General features: G+C 42.9%; 1 protein-coding gene across 8 annotated transcripts in view; it reads left to right on the top strand.

The window, feature by feature from the left end:
- ARMCX4 (armadillo repeat containing X-linked 4) overlaps window positions 1–18,916 on the top strand; it is a 31,360-nt gene that overhangs the window by 5,752 nt on the left and 6,692 nt on the right. For 5 of the 8 annotated variants that reach the window (XR_005787886.1, XR_005787888.1, XR_005787885.1 and 2 more), the window contains exon 5: window positions 7,396–7,576. Coding sequence is in view for 2 of the 8 variants with exons in the window: in XM_040467258.1 (XP_040323192.1) it covers window positions 41–5,007 (4,967 nt within the window). In the remaining 6 variants the exon portion in view is untranslated. Of the gene's footprint in view, window positions 1–40; window positions 5,359–7,395; window positions 7,577–8,055; window positions 8,889–18,916 lie in introns of those variants that run through there. The other 3 variants (XR_005787887.1, XM_040467258.1, XM_040467260.1) reach the window with 3 other exon arrangements.

Raw genomic sequence — 18,916 nt, 5'->3', positions numbered from 1 at the left:
GGAAATTCCAATGCTGGGTCTAAGACAGGGGCTGGGTCAGATACAGTGGGCTCTGCTCAGCTCCATGCTGTGGCCAATTCCCAGTGTGAGGCCTTGCCTGGTATCAAGCATAAGGTCAAGGGCAATCCCAGTGCTTTGTCTAAAGCTGAGACTGGGCCAGATACAGTGGGCTCTGCCCAGCCCCAGGCTATGGCTGATTCTCAGTGTGAGGCTTTGCCTGGTGTGAAGAATAAGGTCAGCAGCAATCCCAATGCCATGTCTAAGGTAGAGGCCAGAGCAGATATAACAAGCTCTGCCCAGCCCCAGGCTGAGTCTGATTCCCAAGGTGAAGCCTTTTCTGGTGCCAGGAGTAAGGTCCAAGGCAATCTGAGTGCTCTGTCTAAATCAGGCACTGAGCAAGATATAGTGGCCCCTGCCTGGCCCCAAGCTGTGACTAATTCCCAGGATGAAGCCTGGTCTGGTGCTAAGAATAAGGACAAGGGCAATCCCAATGCTGTATCTAAGGCAGAGGCCACTGCAGATATAACAGGTTCTGCCTGGCCCCATGTGGTGGCCAATACCCAGGGTGAAGCCTTGTCTGATATTAAGAACAAGGTCAGGGTCAATATCAACACTGTGTGTAAGGCAGAGGTCAGGGCAGATACAGCAGGCTCTTCCCAGACCCAAGCCGTGACCAATTCCCAGGGTGAAGCTCCAACTTGCACTAAGAATAAGGTCTGGGGCAATCTTAGTTCTGTGTCTAAAGCAGGGATTAGGCCAGAAACAATGGGCTGTGCTCGGTCCCAGGCTGTGGCCAATTCCCAAGGTGAAGCCTTGCTTAGTGTCAAGAATAAGGTCAGAGGCAATCCCAATGTTGTGTCTAAGGTAGAGGTCAGAGCAGATACAACAAGCTTTACCCAGCCTCAGGTTGTGTCTGATTCCCAAGGTGAAACCTTGCCTGGTGCTAGGAGTAAGATCCAGGGCAATCCCAGTGCTATGTCTAAGGCAGGCACTGGGCCAGATACAATGTGTTCTGCTCAGCCTCAAACAGATATAATAGACACTGCCCAACCCCAAGCCAAGTCTAATTCTCAAGGTGAATCCTTGTCTGGTGCCAGAAATAAGGTCAGGGACAATCCCAATGTGGTATTTAAGGCAGGGGCTGGGCAAGATAGACGAGGCTCTCTTTCACCCCAAGCTGTGGCCAGTTCTCAGGGTGAGGCCTTGCTTGGTGCCAGGAGTAAGGTCAGGGGAAATACCAATGTTGAGTCTAAGGTAGAGGCTGGGGCACATATGATGGGCTCTGGCCAGCCTCAGTCTGTGGCCCATTCCCAGAATAAGGTCTTGCCTGGAGCAAAGGACAAGGCTATACCCAAGTCTGAGGCAAAAGTCACAGAAGATGAGGGCTATGTAAAACCTAAGACTGAAGCCATGCTCACTTCTGAGAGTGGCGGTGGGACAGGCACTCAGGCCTGCAGAAAAATTCAGCCTAGGGTCCATGACTATTACTGGAATGGGATTGGTATTGAGGATTGGATTGCTTCTGAGCGATGGATAAAATTTAGGTTTCAGGCCAGGGATGGATACTGGGAGAATAGCATGTCCTGGGCTGATGATGAGAATGAAGCCAGTGTTGAATCCTGGAGTGGGGCTAGTGATAAGTCTGATATTAAGTCCTGGGCTGGGGCTAAGGCTGACAATGAAGCTGGTTTTCCTTCCTGGGCTGCAGCTGGGGACCAGGCTTGTGGGGGGCTCTGGGGTGGGAGCCAGGCCAGTGAAGAGTCCTGGGCTGGGAACAAGGCCAGTGGGGGTTCTTTGTCAGAGGTTGGGGACATAGCCATTGGAGGGTCTTGGATTGGGGTTGAGAACCAGGCCAGTGTGGGATCTTGGGCTAGTACTGGGAAGCAGGCTATTGGTGAGCCCTGGGCTGGAAGTCAGGCCAGTGGGGTGTCCTGGGCTGGGAAAGATGCCATTGGAGGGTCCTGGACTAGAGCTGAGGAACAGGACAGTGGAAGGTCCCAGGATGGGGCTAGGATTCAGGCTAATGGAGGGTCTTGGGCTGAAGCTACAGCTGGGAATGTGGCTAGCATTGGGTACTGGGCTGAGGATATGGACCAAGCTAGTGGAGGGTACTGGATTGGGAACAGTGATCTGTCTGCTGGATCCAAGCCTAGATTTGAAGATCAAGCCAGTAGAAATATGTCCTGGTCTGTGGCTGGTGGCCAGTCCAGTGGAGGGTCTAGGCTCAGGCCTGAGGATCAGTCTGGTAGAAAGTCCTGGGCTGACACTGCAGACCAAGCCAGTGGAGGGGCCAAAATGAGGCCTGTGGACCAGTCTGGGGGTGGGTCCTGGGCTAGGGCTGGGGAACAGGCCAACAAAGGGTCTAGGCCAGGGTTTGTGGACCAGTCGAGTAATGGGTCCTGGGCTAGCACTGGCAGTCAGGTCATTGGAGGATCCTTGGTTGGGACAGTGGACCAGGCCAGTGGGAATTCCTGGGCTGGGACTGGTGATCAGTCTGGTGGTGAGTCCAAGCCTAGATTTGAGGATCTGGTAAATGAAGAAGAGTCTTTGGCTAGGGCTGTTGGCCAGGCTGGTGGATGGCCAAGGTTGGGGCCTGAGGACCAGTCCAGCAGAAGGTCCTGGGCTGACTCTGAGGACCAAGCCAGTGGAGGGTTCTTGGTTGAAGCTGTGGACCAGGGCAATGGAGGGTCCTGGGCTGCACCTGGGGATCAGGCTGGTGGTGGGACAAAGCCTAGATTTGAAGAGCAGACAAGTGGAAGAGGGTCTTGGGCTGACAATGGGGGCCAGGCTGGTAGAGGGTCTAGGCTAGGTCCCAGGGACCAGTCATTTGGAGATTCCTGGGCTGGCACTGGGGACCAGGCCAGTGAAGAATCCAGGCCAAGGCCTAAAGACCAGTCCAATGGATGGTTCTGTGCTTGCAGTGGGAGTCATGCTAATGCAAGAGGGTCCTGGGGTGGGGCTGGTAGCCAGGCTGTTGGAAGATCTAGCCTAGGGCCTACGAACCCATCCAGTGGTGGGTCCTGGGCTGATACAGGGAGTCAGGTCAGTGGAGGGTCTTGGGTTGTGGCTGGAGATATGGCTAGTAGCTGTCCCAAACCTGGATTTGAGGATGCCAGTGGAGGAGGGTTCTGGTCTGGTGCTAAGGACCAGATTGTTGAAGGGTCTAATACAGGGTCTGCAGACCAATCTAGTGGTGGGCCCTGGGCTGGCACTGAGAGTCAGGCCAGTGGAAGGTCCTGGGCTGGGGCTGGGGATCAGGCTGATAGCTGTTCCAAACCTGGATTTGAGGACCTGGCCAGTGGGGGAGTCTCCCAGGCTGGCACTGGGGATCAGGCTAGTGGAAAATCTTGCCCTGGGTTGAGGCATGGTAATGAGACCAGTAGAGGATCTAGGCTGGGGCCTGAGGACCAGGCAAGTGGAGGGTCCTGGGCTAGGGCTGATGACCAGGCCAGTGGAAGACCACAGGTAAGTGCTGAGATGGAGGCCAATGAAAGATCCTGGTTTGGGATTAGAGGTGAGATTTCTACAGGGTCCTGGTTCAGGAGAGGGCAAGAGGCTGCTGGTATTGCGTCCAAACTTGGAGGTAAAAATGAGGCCAGTATTGAATCCAGATCAAGGGCTGAAGAAGAGGTCAATATTGAGTCCTGGACCAGATCTGAAGAGGCAGCTCATGTGGATTCCTGTGTGGGAGCTGGGGCTGGGGCAGATGCCAGGAAGGAATCTTGGCTCTGGGATGGAGATGCAGCCACTACAGGGTCTAGGCTTGGGGGTGAAGAAGAGGCTTGCATGGGGTCCTGGTCTTTGACTGAGGATGTAGATGAGGATGAGCTAAGTAGAGTGTCCAGCCCTGATATTGAGGAAATCAGTTTAAGGTCCTTGTTTTGGGCTGATACTGAGAAGAGTAATGAGTTCAGATCCAAGAGTGAGAGAGATGTCTATAAGGATAACCTTGAGGCTTCTGGTGGAATTGATGTAAGGTCTTGGTTCTGGCATGGTAATGAAAACAGAAGTGAGGACAAATCTGCACTTAAGACTAAAGCCAAAAAGTCAATTGAGTCAAGAGGCACATATCCATCCATGGTCCCTGGGGCAGGAATGGGGTCATGGGCGGGAGCCATGATCTGGACGGAAATGAAATTTCCATACCAAAATGAGTCCTGCTTCCCACCTGAAGATGAAATCAGAAAGATAAGGTGTGAGGAGAAAACTCATCCCTGGACCTGTCGCTGTAAACGCAAAGCTAATATGGATCCACGAGAGCTTGAAAAACTTATTTGCATGATTGAGATGACTGAAGATCCTTCTATTCATGAAATAGCCAATAATGCTCTATATAACAGTCCTGATTATCCATTTTCCCATGAAGTCATTCGTAATGCAGGTAGAATATCAATTATTGAAAGCTTGCTCAATAATCCCTATCCCAGTGTTAGGCAGAAGGCTTTAAATGCACTGAATAACATCTCAGTGGCTGCTGAAAATCATAGGAAGGTGAAAACATACTTAAACCAAGTATGTGAAGACACAGTGACCTATCCCTTGAATTCAAATGTGCAGCTGGCTGGACTAAGATTGATAAAGCATTTGACTGTTATTAGTGAATATCAGCATATGGTTACAAATTATATTTCAGAATTTCTTCGTTTGTTAACTGTGGGAAGTGGAGAAACCAAAGACCATATTTTGGGAATGCTTTTGAATTTCTCTAAAAACCCATCTATGACAAAAGACTTACTCATTGCCAATGCACCAACATCACTGATTAATATCTTTAACAAGAAAGAGACAAAAGAGAATATTCTTAATGCTCTTTCACTATTTGAAAATATAAATTACCATTTTAAAAGAAGAGCAAAAGTATTTACCCAGGACAAGTTCAGTAAAAATTCCCTTTATTTCATATTCCAACGACCTAAAGCATGTGCCAAGAAACTTCGAGTCTTAGCAGCAGAATACAGTGACCCTGAGGTGAAAGAAAGAGTTGAGCTATTATTAAGTAAACTCTGATTAGTTATATGTTTCCAAACAAATCTGAGTAATATTTTGGTTTTGCTGCCTGGAGGTAATGCACATTGTAAATTGCATTATAACTTTGAAACCGATGTTACTTATGATGGTCTATAGCTGGATCACTTTATGAACACCAAACGAATTCAAACTTGTACTGAAAATACATGTGTTGATTATTACCTTGTCTGGATCAAGATATTTTTAGTATGCTTCATGAACAGAATCTGACCTGATTTTTCATAAGTAAGGTAATTTTTGGTCCTTTGTGTGGACTTATGTTTATACATTTGAGGCTTTATTTTTATGTCATCAATAAAGTTGTGTGTTATAAGCAGAAAAAAAGAGACACATCTTTGTCCTTGGGTTTATGATCTATTTGGAAAGGCAAGATGTATGGAAACAAAAATATACTACAAAACCATGAGCCTCTGATCATGGCCAAACAGTGCAGAAACTTCTGCAGGCAACAGAGTGGTCAGAGAAAATTTTACAGAGGAGGGGGACACTTAATGAAGCTGGGCTTGAAGGATAGGATAAAAATGGGGTGGGAGAACATTTGGAGGAGGGATGAGTGGTGGGAAGAAATGCATGGAGGTGGAAATCCTGCTCCATAGAGGAGGCTGGCCTGCCTGGAGTTCCACGTGTGGGGAGGGGAGTATGGGAAATGTAATCCATCAGTTTGGGTGAGCCCTTTCATGGAGGATCCCTGACTGCTAAACTGAGTTGTCTTAATGTTACTCCATCCACCCCTGGGTGACCCTACAACATTTTGTGACCAAAGGAATGAGCAATTAAAGGAAAAGAATGTAGCTGATCTGTGTGCAGGATGGGTCAGAGTTGGGGTGGGGACAAGAGTGGCCACTGGAGATTGGAACACCAGTTAGGAAGTTACTGCCATGGTCCAGGTATGAGATGTTAAAAGTGTGAGACTTCACTACTGGCCATGGGAATAGCAAGGGGACAAGGAAGTGATACACTCTTTGAACAAAGAAATGATGGAACTTATCTTGAGGGCATACATAGAGGGACAATTTTATTTTAGGGTCCTGGTGGTATTTAATAGGAAAACATTCTCTTTGTTGACTAACTCTGGTGTCTGTGTAAGGTAAATACATTAGTTATTATTTTGAAATAATAAAATATAATAGAAGAAATAACAATGTTTAGTGCTTCTATTAGATTTCTTTTAGAAGTTTGATTGAGGCAGGGCCTTTATGGAAACACTGAGAGTGGTGTTGATATCAATACTGAAGAATATCCACCTTTCTCCCACCCCAGATTGTGGTGAGGGTGTGGTGGGAGGGGCACTCTCAAACTGGGCTGGTGGGAGCATACATTGGTACAAAGATCCATCTGGATACATGTTTCAGAAGTCTTTAAGATACACATGATCTTTGACCCAGTAATTCCACTTGTAGAAATTTATCTATAGAAGATGATCAAATAATTGGCTTGTACAAAGCTGTGTATCTTCATACTGTTTTGAAGAGTGAAAAATTGTGAATGACCCAAGTGTCTCAAAATAGGCAATTGGCTAAACAAATTAGGGTGTGCCTACACATAGAAACATCTTGCAGCTACTGAAAATTGTGATGGGCATCCAGACTTATTTACTTGGAAAAAACTCAGCATTAATCTTAAGTGGGAAAAATAGGCTGCAAAAACACATGCTATACTTTTTATAAAGTAAAAGTATATATCTAAATTATCTCCTGTATAAACTTTGGTGTATACTGAAAGTGTTAATAGTGTTCTATGGGTGTTAGATTAATGGGCAATTTTATCTCTTTTTTGCTCATCTGTATTTTCTGATTTTTATATACACCACAAATTTTTGCATAACTTGCCAAGAGGAAATGGATGGATTTGGACTAAGCAGACCTGTCAATAGTATATCAGGGAACTAGGGCAAAATTATAAATAGAGGTTCACATATTGATGTCTAGATATTTGGAAGGTATAAATTAAATTTTTGAATAAATATTTGAATAAAGCTGTAAATGTAAGTGTAAATGTTTGAAAATTTAAATCTTGTTAATCATTTAAAAAGTAAAACTGTTCTCAATTCTATTATTCAATGGCCATTAAGTTTCTAGTGGAAAAAATGATGTCACATTTGTGGTAGATTCTGCAGTCTGTTGCCCTAAATCCTCCTTCAGGAATAAAGAGGTTATTTAGTTGCTAGGAGTGCTGCCAGCAGACAGCCCTCAGCTGTCATCCCTTTTCAGGAATTGTCTCAGCTGGGAAGTCACCTCCCCCAAGGTCATGCCCTCTTCCTGGGGGTACTTTCATCCAATGGCTGATTGACATGGCCTTCTTGCCCCAAATGGGACAGCTAAACTTCTCCTTCTGTCCAATCCTGCTTCCTTCTTTTCCCTTCTACAGATTTTGATCTCAAGAGCAATTCCTAATAAAAGCCCTTCATGCTGAACTCTAAGTCTGCTCTCCAGGAAGCCAACCTACAACAGTTGATATAAGCAGTAGTTCAGGAAGGCAAACACTGTGATGAAATTTTGGAGATGAATCACCTGCTGCCCATCTGGCAAGGAGGACCCCATCACTGATGGTAGGTGGAGTAGATAGGCATCTGAAACATGTGGCATAGGAATTGTCAGAGCTTTCAGTGATGGTGAACTGGGATGGCACTGGTGGAAGGAGATGCATTAGCTGGTTCTATGTAGCAGACTTTTGAGAAATATGTGGGAAATATTAGATATAAAGAATGCCAGAAAATTGTGTAACTATTTCTATGCTTGACTTCTAGAAAAAAAAATAATGAAGAGCCAAATTAAATTAATCAGCAATTAAATGCTATATGTGAAAGCCAGAAAGTTTCATTCATAACCTATAAAGAGGCCCTCTTCTTTTCTAGGTAGAGGGTAGAGAGATCGTAGGACCAAGCCCAGGACTTATTGAAAGCAAGCTTCAAAGAAAGTTAGAATCCCAACCAAGACAAGTCTGCTATTCTGGTTAGGAAGGAATGGGACCCTGACACGTGGGATGGGGACTTATGGATTGATATTCCTAAAAATCTTGTATTCTCAGATTTCCCTGGACACCTTGAGCATTCAGAAGTATCCCACTCCTTCCTATTTAGGGCTAGTACTTCACTTTGTTTGAAAATGCAGTGTCCTTTCTCCTCTAAGGTAATGTGTGTTTCCTTCAGAACCTGCCCCACTTCTCATCCTGGCCACTGGGCCTATGTATAGGATTAAGCCACAGCATAACCTCCCTGGGGATGTGCTGGGCCTAAGAAGAAGGAAGGAAAGGGGATACCCCAAGAAGAAGCTATAGGACTTAGCCAGCATGTACTAGCAAGTGCTGAGGGGGAATCACGGGACTAAATTCTGAGGGCCTTGATCAGGGGAGATGGAATATAAAATTGAATAAGGGAAAAATTAATTGTATTGAGAGTCATCTCCCAAGATGCAGTATTTAACACCCTGGGAAAGACCCCAGGAGATCTGTGAACTCACTAGTAGAATGGCGTCTCAAAGTATGGAAAAAAAGAATTAAGTGAGGTTTAAATGCCAGAGTTGTCATAGCAGATGGCAGGGAAAGGGTTAAAGTCTCAAAGAAGTGGGAATGATAGAATAAATATATCATGTATGTTCTGAAAACCCTCTGGAGGAGTATGTTCTTTAGGAGGATCCAAAGGGCACACTATTTGCTGGAGCTATAAAGAATGCACTGGTGAAAGGAGCAGCAGCATCACTAAGTTCAGGGGCGGCTTGCCTCTGGAGGCCAAGGCTCAGAATAGGAGAGGATGTTACAGGATGAAGAACACTGATAGAAATGGTGATAGTTCAGGGCACTTGGGTGGCTCAGTCGGTTGAGTGTCCAACTCCTCGTTTTGGTTCAGGTCATGATCTCAGAGTTCGTGGGATTGAGTCCCGAGTCAGGCTCTACACTGACAGTGTGGACCCTGCTTGGGATTCTCTGTATCCCTCTCTCTCTCTCTCTGTCCCCCACCCTGTTCATACATGCATGCTCTCTCTCTCTCAAAATAAATAAAATAAACATTAAAAAAAAAGAAAAAAGAATTGGTGATGCCTCTGAAACAATAGAGGCAGGATGACTGCACATAACCATCAGAAGTCGGGTCAATGCAAATACCATAATGTGCTGCAGAATCAGAGTGATAGGCAGGGAAGCCTGATTTGCAGAGATCTGTGGAGATGATTAATAGAACAACAGTGCCCTGGGGAAAATAAGCAGCCAACAATCTGTACCGAATGTGAGCAATCATCAAAGATGGTTCAGAAGTCTGAGGGACAGTGCCTAGATAAAAAGTCACAGTTCCTTGCTCAGCTTCTGACCCTAACTCAATTTTTGATCCAGAGTGCATTGTTTGAAGGAGAGGCTGGGTGCAGAGGAAGAAGAACCCTACAACATTAGTAATTATTTCTCCAGTCCTTCCATTTATGCATGTAGCTGTATGCAGGGAAAAGAGGAATACTCAAACATTTTGAGGACTTTTGGACGGTAGTTATGAGTTGATTTACCCAGAGACCTAAAATGTCAACATGTTCTCCTTCTTAGAATAAGGGCAGATGGGAACCTGGTATTAAATGGACTCCTGGCCTATGTTGAATTCGGAGTGGCTCCACTGGGTCCACAAACCTACCTGATGGTTATTTTCCTGGTCTCTGAATATATAATTGGAATAGAAATTTTGGTAGTTGATATAAACCTTACATTTGTTTCTTGGCCTGTGGAGTCAGACCTGTTTGTAGATGAAAAGTGAAGTTTCTGAGACTGCCCTCACCTTCCTTGGCCAAGATAATAAACAAAGACATATAGCATCTTGGGGAGGATGGCAGAAGTTAGTGCCACTGTTAAAGACCTAAAGAATGCTGTAATGTGGTCCCCATCATATCTACATTTAATGCACCATTTTGGGCCCCTGCAAAATGTGGGCAGAGCCTGGTAGACGATGGTAGACTATTGCAGACTCAACCATGTAGTGGTACAAGTGCAGCTACCATGTCAGATATAATATATTTGCTAGAGCAGAATAACATGAGCTTAGATACTTAGTAATTAGTTATTGATTTGGAAAATGTAGTTTTCTGTCCTGATCAGAATAAAACATCAGAAAAAGTTCACATTCATGTAGAAAAGACAACAGTATACACGTACAGTTTTTCCTCAAAGGCCTACCAACTCTCCTGTCCTCTGTCATATTATAGACTGAAGATAGCTGGACCATCTGAATATAATACTAAACCGCTATGTTGATGACATCATGCTAATGGGACCAAAATGAGTAAGAAATGGTTAGCACATTACAAGCCTTGGTAAGACACATGTACTCCACATGATGGGGGATAAACCCTACAAAGATCCATGGGCTGGCTACGTTAAGTGCAGGTTTTAGAGGTTGAATGATCTGGGGAGCATGCCAGGGGATCGCCTCTAAATTAAAAGACAAATTATTGCATTTTCACCTTCCCCACAAAGAAGGAAACTCAATGCCTGGTAGGCTTCTTTGGGTTCTGGAAATACCATATTTCACACCTGGAATTACTGTTTCTACCCATATACTGGGTGACACAAAAAGCTGCCAGCTTCGAGTGGAGCCTAGAGCAAGAGAAGGTCCTAAGCAGGTCCAAACTTTGGTCCCAAGTAGTCTTGGCACTTGGTCTATACAATAGACAGACCTTATGGCATTTGAGGTATCTGTGTTGGCAAAAGATGCTATCTGGAGTTTTTGATAAACCCCAATGGGAAAGTCAGAGCTTGGTCCAGAATTTAGGGTCTGGAGCAAACCAATGCCATTTGCAGTGGAGAATTATATATATCTTTTGAAAATAGCTCCGCACATGCTACTGCATCCTGATAGAGATGGAAAGCCTGGCCATAGGACATCAAGTGACCATGTAGCCAGAACTGCCCATCATGAACTGAATTCTGTCAGATATACCAAGGTATAAGGGTGGGCAGGCCCAGCAACCAGATGGAAGTTTTACACGCGGGATCAAGCATAAGCAGGGCTGGAGGACACATGCACCTGCACAATTAGCTAGAGCATATCCGCCATGATAGCTACCACTGTTGCATTATCATCATTAATTCACCTTACACCAGTGTCCCCTTGGGAAATGTCTTTTGACAAGCTGACTAGGAAAGAAAAACCCAAGCATTGTTTATAGGTTGGTGGGCTTGGCTTGTGGGTATCAGCAAGTATAGCAACTCCAACCTAAGAAAGCCGTGGTGACCAGGAAGGAGGGTCTGAGTCACACTACCAGGCAAACTACCAAGACCCTAAGACTGATGGGGATCTATAACTGTTAGTTGAAGTGGGAGATGATTATTTGCAGCTTTGAGACCAGCTACAGTACCGAAGGTTGTAGTTTGTCCAATGTTTCTCCTAGGAAGAGAGGTCCACCAGACTCTTGGAAGAGTTGATCCCAGAACTTATATGAAATGGATCTGGGAGGCACAAGGTGTGGACTGTCGTGGACATTGTAATGCCTTTCCCAGAGCTCCCTTTAGCAATAAAGGCCTTATTACTTCAGTTGTTAGGAATTCTGCCATCAGAGAGCCCTTAGTTGCCTTCAGGGATTACGTTAGCTGAGAGTTATCTTGTTCAAGATTACATCCCATTGTCAGGGTGACCCACATCCAATGACTCACTGATGCTGTGTATAAAGGCCTGGCCCTCTTGCCCCTAACTGAGATAGTTTTGGAGTTTCATTTTGTCTTCAGAATTGCCTTCAAAGTATGCTGAGTCCTTCCATTGAGACCACACTAAAATTTGATTTCTCCCTTTTCCAATTCCTGCTTCTTTATTCTCTTTCCTTCCATAAGTGTTGATGCCAGGAGCACTACCCAGTAAATCTTCTATTCTCTCATCTTTGTCTCAGAAAATGACTCCTGGAACATCCAATCTGTGACAATGCTTTACATATGTTACATCTATCTATCTATCTATCATCATCATTATCTATCTATCTATCTATCTATCATTTATCTAATCTAGCCATCCTAAAATCAAGAGTAATAGGTGTTGTTTAATGTGAAATGTTCTTTAACCTCTATATGCAACTGTTGCAAATATTGCACTGATTTTTTATTACTTCTGGAGCCACAGACTGGAAATTAAAGATAAGATGGGGCGCCTGGGTGGCGCAGTCGGTTAAGCGTCCGACTTCAGCCAGGTCACGATCTCGCGGTCCGTGAGTTCGAGCCCCGCGTCAGGCTCTGAGCTGATGGCTCAGAGCCTGGAGCCTGTTTCCCATTCTGTGTCTCCCTCTCTCTCTGCCCCTCCCCCGTTCATGCTCTGTCTCTCTCTATCCCAAAAATAAATAAACGTTGAAAAAAAAATTAAAAAAAAAAAGATAAGCAAGAAAATGGACACTATTGGGAAATGATAGTTTGTTAAGCAGAAACCTGTTGTATTCATGTATCTAAGAAGGCTTTGACAAGTTAGCTTGTTTCTTCTCTTCCATAAGTGCTTCCACTGCTTGAATCTTCCCTGCCTTCTGAAATAATGTCTGCCTCTTAGGTCAGCAGTGGCATGGTCTACAAATCTTCATGACATTTGGACACAGTTGCCTTTTGTTTAGAGGAAAGAGGGGAACAGGTGTGGAGAAGTACTTTCCTGGAGCCTGAACAGTACTAGCCAAAGTGCATATGTCTAGGGTTATAAGTTGCACTGTGCCAACAATGAGCACGAGATCCTGTGTCCTTTGTGTTATTCTGTGTGTGTGTATGCGTGTGTGTGTGTGTGACAGAGAGAGAGAGAGAGAGAGAGAGAGAGAGAGAGAGAGAGATGCAGGACTCTTCAAAACATGGGATTTAGAGAGGGCCCCTCATGCCCAGTTATAAGGGCAGTGTTGAGAGTAGGATAGAAGTGGATGACACTCCTAGATATTTGGGGGAGTTAAGTGGTATTATAAGCTAATTCTGGGTTCCAATGTGGCCCAAAGTCCTGATTCTTACTCTAGTGCTGTTTTAGCAGACTCAGGGCTCAGGGGTTGGCTTAAGGTTTTGGGTACAGTGGCCTTGCTGGATCATGCACATATGAGGAATAGTTTAACATCACTTTTTGAAGATGAAATGCAGTTCTTCTTGGAAAAAAGGCCCAGTTCTGATTGACCCTTAAGGCATTGTAGCGTAGGGGAGAGATTGCAATCTGGAGCAGAGGATGAAGCAGGAAGGGTGTTAATATTTCTCTTCATTTTTATGTTTCAAATCTAAAGGAGCATATTTGAGAGGGGAATGGAATGAATCTGGTTTAAACTATATGAATTTGAGGTGCTTATGGGACTTTCAAGTGGAGATGCTCAGTGTTTATTTGATGAGTATGGATCTAGAGCTCAGAATAAAGGTCTGACCAAAGATAGGTATTTTAGATGATAACTAAAGCCATAGAGTGAGTCAGGTGGCCCCAGTAAGGGATACAGACTGAAAAACTGAGGACAGAATGCTAAGAAAACTCAACACAAGTGGGACTTTGGCAGAGAGGAGTGCAGAATTGAAACTGAGGATATGGCTTCCCATCAGCATTACAACACATATCAAGGGGCTTCTGGGTGGCTCAGTTGGTTAAATTTCCGACTTTGGCTCAGGTCGGTGATCCCCGTGTCAGACTCTGTGCTGACAGCTCATAGCCTGGATCCTGCTTTGGATTCTGTGCCTCCCTTTCTCCCTGCCCCTCCCCTGCTCTTGCTCTCTCTCTGTCTCTCAGAAATAAATAAACTTTAAAAATTTTAAGAAAATATTACAACACATATCTCTATATATTCTTTTTCTTCCCTTTTAAACAATGTGGCAAAGTACACCAAACACTTACCATCTTCACCATTTTTTCTCTCTCTCTTTTTTTTTTAATGTTTATTTATTTTTGAGACAGAGAGAGACAGAGCATGAACGGGGGAGGGTCAGAGAGAGAGGGAGACACAGAATCCGAAGCAGGCTCCAGGCTCCGAGCTGTCAGCACAGAGCCTGACGCGGGGCTCGAACTCACGAGCTGTGAGATCATGACCTGAGCCGAAGTCGGACGCTCAACCGACTGAGCCACCCAGGCGCCCCGCATCTTCACCATTTTTAAGTGTACAATTCATTGACATTAAGTACATTCCCTTTGTTGTGTAACTGCCACCACTACCCATCTCCAGAAGTCTTTCCATCTTCCCAAACTGAAATTCTGTACCTATTAAATAAAAATTCCCCATTATTCCCTCCCTCAGCCCCTGGCAACCATCATTTTACTTTCTGTCTCTATGAATTTGACTACTTTATTAGTGGGATCATGCAATGTTTGTCCTTTTGTGACTGGCTTATTTAATTTAGCATAATGTCCTTGTATTAGTCTGCTTGGGCTGCTAGAACAAAATACCACAGACTGGGTGTTTTAAACAACAGAAACTTATTTTCCAACAGTCTTGGAGACTGAGAAGTCCAAGATTAGGTGCTGGGAAATTTGGTTTCTGTGACAGATCTCTTCCTGGCTTGTAGACAGTCACCTTCTTGCTATGACTTCACATGACCTTTCCTTGATGTGTGAACCTAGAGAGAGTGAGTGAGCTCTCTGGTATTTCTTCTTATAAGGACACTAATCCTATTGGACAAGCCACCAGACAGCATGACTTCAAATCCTGGTCTTTTCACTTAATAGCTACATGATCTTAGGCAAATCTTTTCATTTCTCCTCCTCGTTTTCCCTATATTTCAAATGGAAATAACAAAACCTATTTTATAGAATTGCTGTGATAATTAAATGATTAAGCTCTCAGAGTAATACTTATAAATTGGCATATATTATATATTATTGTTATTCCTTGTATATATTTTTGTTTCCCTTCAATTCTGTCTGGTTTTGCTTCATGTACTATGGGGCTTTGTCATTAGGTCCACATATTTATATTTATAATTGTCATATCTTCTTGATGGACTGACATTTTCATCATTATAAACGACCCTTCTTAGTTTTTAATAACAATGTGTATCTTAAGGCCTAATTTTTCTGGTATTAATACAACCATTCCAGGTCCCTTCTGGTTACTGTTTACATGTATAACTTTTTCTATCCTTTGATATTCAACCTATTTGTGTCTTTGAATCTGCACGTATTTTGTATACAACGTATGGTTGGATCATATTTTTAAAATGTATTCTGCAATCTCCGCTTTCAAATTGGAGTGTTTAATACATTTATATTTAATGCAATCACTGATAAGGTATAATCTGCCATTTTGCTATTTGTTTCTATATGTCTTATGTCTTTTTTGTTCCCCTATTCCCCCATTGTTACCTTCTTTTATGTCAAATAGGCATTTTCTAGTGTGCCATTTTCATTCCCCTGCCATTTCTTTTACTATATTTTAAAATAAATTCTCCTGGGTGGCCCAGTCAGTTAGGCCTCCAACTCTATTTCGGCTCAGGTAATCATCTTGTAGTTTGTGAGATCAAGCCCTATGTCCAGCTCTGCATGTGAAGCCTGATAGGGATTCTCTTTCTTCCTTTCTCTCTGCTCTTCTCTCTCTTTCTCTCTCAAAATAAATAAGTAAACTTAAAAAAATATATATTCTGTTAGTAGTTGTCCTGGAAATTACAATGAACAACTTAATTTATAAAAATCAAGTTGACATCAATACCAGCTTAATTTAAAATCTTTTCTCCTAATAGTTCCATTCCTAACCACTCCTTTGCGCTGTTATTGTCATACAAATCATATCTCTATACATTGTGTGTACATCAACATAGATTTATTCATATTGCTTTATGAAGTTGACTTTCAAATCAAATAGAAAAAAATAGAGTTACAAAAGTACATTTATACTGTCTTTTATGTTTACCTATATAGTTACAACTATATATTTACCTATATAGTTACAACTATATACTATATATGTATTTTAATATTTTGTTGAGAGCTGGACATTTTAGGTAATATAGCAACCCTGCATACTGATGCTCTTCTCAGTGGTCATTGTTATTATTTTATCAGTTATTTGTTTATTCGTTGACTTAGTAGGACTAATTCTGTGAAGTTTACTTCCTCCACACTCATAATGTGCATCTCTGATGTCCCAGCTCATATCTTTTTCCCTTGTTTTTATCTTTGAGCTTGGCTACTTAGGTTTTTCCCGTGGGTTAGCATAAGTCACTTATTGGACAAAGGTTGTGCTTAAGTTCCCTTAGCCAATTAGATATTTACCCTTTTTTAATGTTTATTTATTTTTGAGACAGAGACAGAGTGCAAGCAGGGGAGAGGCAGAGAGAGAGAGAGGGAGACACAGAATCTGAAACAGGCTCCAGGCTCTGAACTGTCAGCACAGAGCCTGATGCAAGGCTTGAACACATGAACCACGAGATCATGACCTGAGCTGAAGTTGGACGCTTAACCAACTGAGTGACCCAGGCGCCCCTAGATATTTACCCTTTACCATTATATATCTGTGTAGCTGTTCTCACATTTCAGTGAATTTACATATTTTGCCTCTCTCCCATTCAGCCAGGGAGTAGTAGCTTGTAGGTTTTTTTTCTGATTGCTCCTGAAAGACTATAGACATTCACACATTTTTCCAGACTGCCAAGGATGACTGTGATTTTATTTTTAATCTTGGCTTTCTAGGATTTGTCCCTGGGTCAGAGTAGCTTATGATTTAGTCAGTGTTTGGTCAGAGGTTGTGTTTAAGTTCTTTGTGCCAGTGAGGCTTTATGCCCTGTGTTTATGGGTCTCTATATGGCTTGGGGAATCCGTTCAAGCCTGTTGCATGTCTTTCTCTAATTTTCCCAAGGGGATACAGCCTAGCATATACCACAATCTTCCTGACCACCACAATTTTATATGATCTCAAGAGGGCTCTTACTGGTTGTCTTCCTGGTTCTCTCTAGGAAACTTGTGATTGTCCTGATATTTTTCTTGTATTAGTGGTATCAGCTTCCTCTTAATTATTCTGCACCAAGATCTCCATTGTTTTTTGACAGTGTCTGTCAAAATGCATGGAATTTTCTACTACCATTTCCGGATTATTTCAGCCCTTTCAGGCAGACAGAGCATTCAGGCAGAGCTTCAGCATTCTTTATCCTTGTGCCCTGCCTTTCTTCTTGGGACAAACTCTTCAACCGATGCACCAGAGCAGAAGGCAGGTACTTTTTTTTCCCCCCAAGTGACACTCTTGCTCTGTGAAATGGTGCTGGGAAAGGGTAGCATTTCCTGTTTTTTTCAGCCTTCCTTTCCTAGAATAGAAAAATTATTTGAGGATATAATTGTCAAAAACTTCCTAGATGCTTTGAAAGTCATAAATTTACAGATGCAAGAAGGTCAATAAATCCCAAGCAGGATAAACTCAAAGAAAACTATGCTTAGATACATCTTATCAAACTGCTAGAAACCAAAAGTAAAGAAAAAAAACCTTGAAAGTTGCTAGAGGAAAATAACACATTACTTATAGGGGAACAATTTGAAAGACTGTGGTTTTCTTATCACAAACAGTGAAGGTCAGAAGATAGTGGAATAACATGGTTGATGTGTTTAAAGGAAAGAATTGTCAATGCATAGTTACAGTTCAGGAATAGAGTGTGGAGATGAAAATAAAGATGTTCCTCGATGAGGGAAAACCAAGAGAATTTGTTGCCAGCAGACATGCTCTAAAAAAATGCTAAAGTAAGTTCGACAGCCTAAAGGGAAATGATACCAGAGGGAAATCTGGAATTCAAGAATGAAGAAGCAATAGAAAAATGGTAAATATCTAGGTAAATATAAAAAATTTCTATTCTTTGAAAATAATAACGATATTGTATTAGTTTCCTACTGCTGCTGTAACAAATTATTGAAAACTCAATGGCTTAAAATAAGACACTTTTATTATCTTAACAGTTCTGGGGTTCAGAAGTCTAAAATGGGTTGACAGAGCTATGTTACCCTGGATGCGTCAGTAGAGAATCCATTTCCTTGCTTTTTCCAGCTTCTAGAAGCTACCTGCATTCCTTGGCTCATAGCCCACATCACTCTGATGTCTGATTCTGTCATCATATCTTATGTGACTCTTCTGCCCCCCGCCCCCCTTATCAGGACCCTTGTGATTACATTGGGTCCACTCAGCCAATCTAGTATAATCTCCCTATCTCCATATCCTTAATTTAATCACATCTGCAAAGTCCCTTTTGCCATATAAGGTAACATAGTCACAGGTTCCAATATGTAGACATCTTTGAGGAGACATTCTTCTTCCTAACACAACATCATCAAGGATCCACTAATTTTTTTATATTTTTTTATTTTTTTTATTATTATTATTATTTTTAATATATGAAATTTATTGTCAAATTGGTTTCCATACAACACCCAGTGCTCATCCCAAAAGGTGCCCTCCTCAATACCCATCACCCACCCTCTCCTCCCTCCCACCCCCCATCAACCCTCAGTTTGTTCTCAGTTTTTAACAGTCTCTTATGCTTTGGCTCTCTCCCACTCTAACCTCTTTTTTTTTTCTTTTTTCCTCCCCCTCCTCCATGGGTTCCTGTTAAGTTTCTCAGGATCCACATAAGAGTGAAACCATAAGGTATCTGTCTTGCTCTGTATGGCTTATTTCACTTAGCATCACACTCTCCAGTTCCATCCACGTTGCTACAAAAGGCCATATTTCATTTTTTCTCATTGCCATGTAGTATTCCATTGTGTATATAAACCACAATTTCTTTATCCATTCATCAGTTGATGGCATTTAGGCTCTTTCCATAATTTGGCTATTGTTGAGAGTGCTGCTATAAACATTGGGGTACAAGTGCCCCTATGCATCAGTACTCCTGTATCCCTTGGATAAATTCCTAGCAGTGCTATTGCTGGGTCATAGGGTAGGTCTATTTTTAATTTTCTGAGGAACCTCCACACTGCTTTCCAGAGCGGCTGCACCATTTTGCATTCCCACCAACAGTGCAAGAGGGTTCCCGT

Source organism: Herpailurus yagouaroundi, unplaced genomic scaffold (assembly GCF_014898765.1).
Source record: "Herpailurus yagouaroundi ecotype Mexico unplaced genomic scaffold, PumYag 67383, whole genome shotgun sequence".
Lineage (NCBI taxonomy): Eukaryota > Metazoa > Chordata > Mammalia > Carnivora > Felidae > Herpailurus > Herpailurus yagouaroundi.
This window is presented reverse-complemented; position numbering and strand designations above follow the sequence as displayed.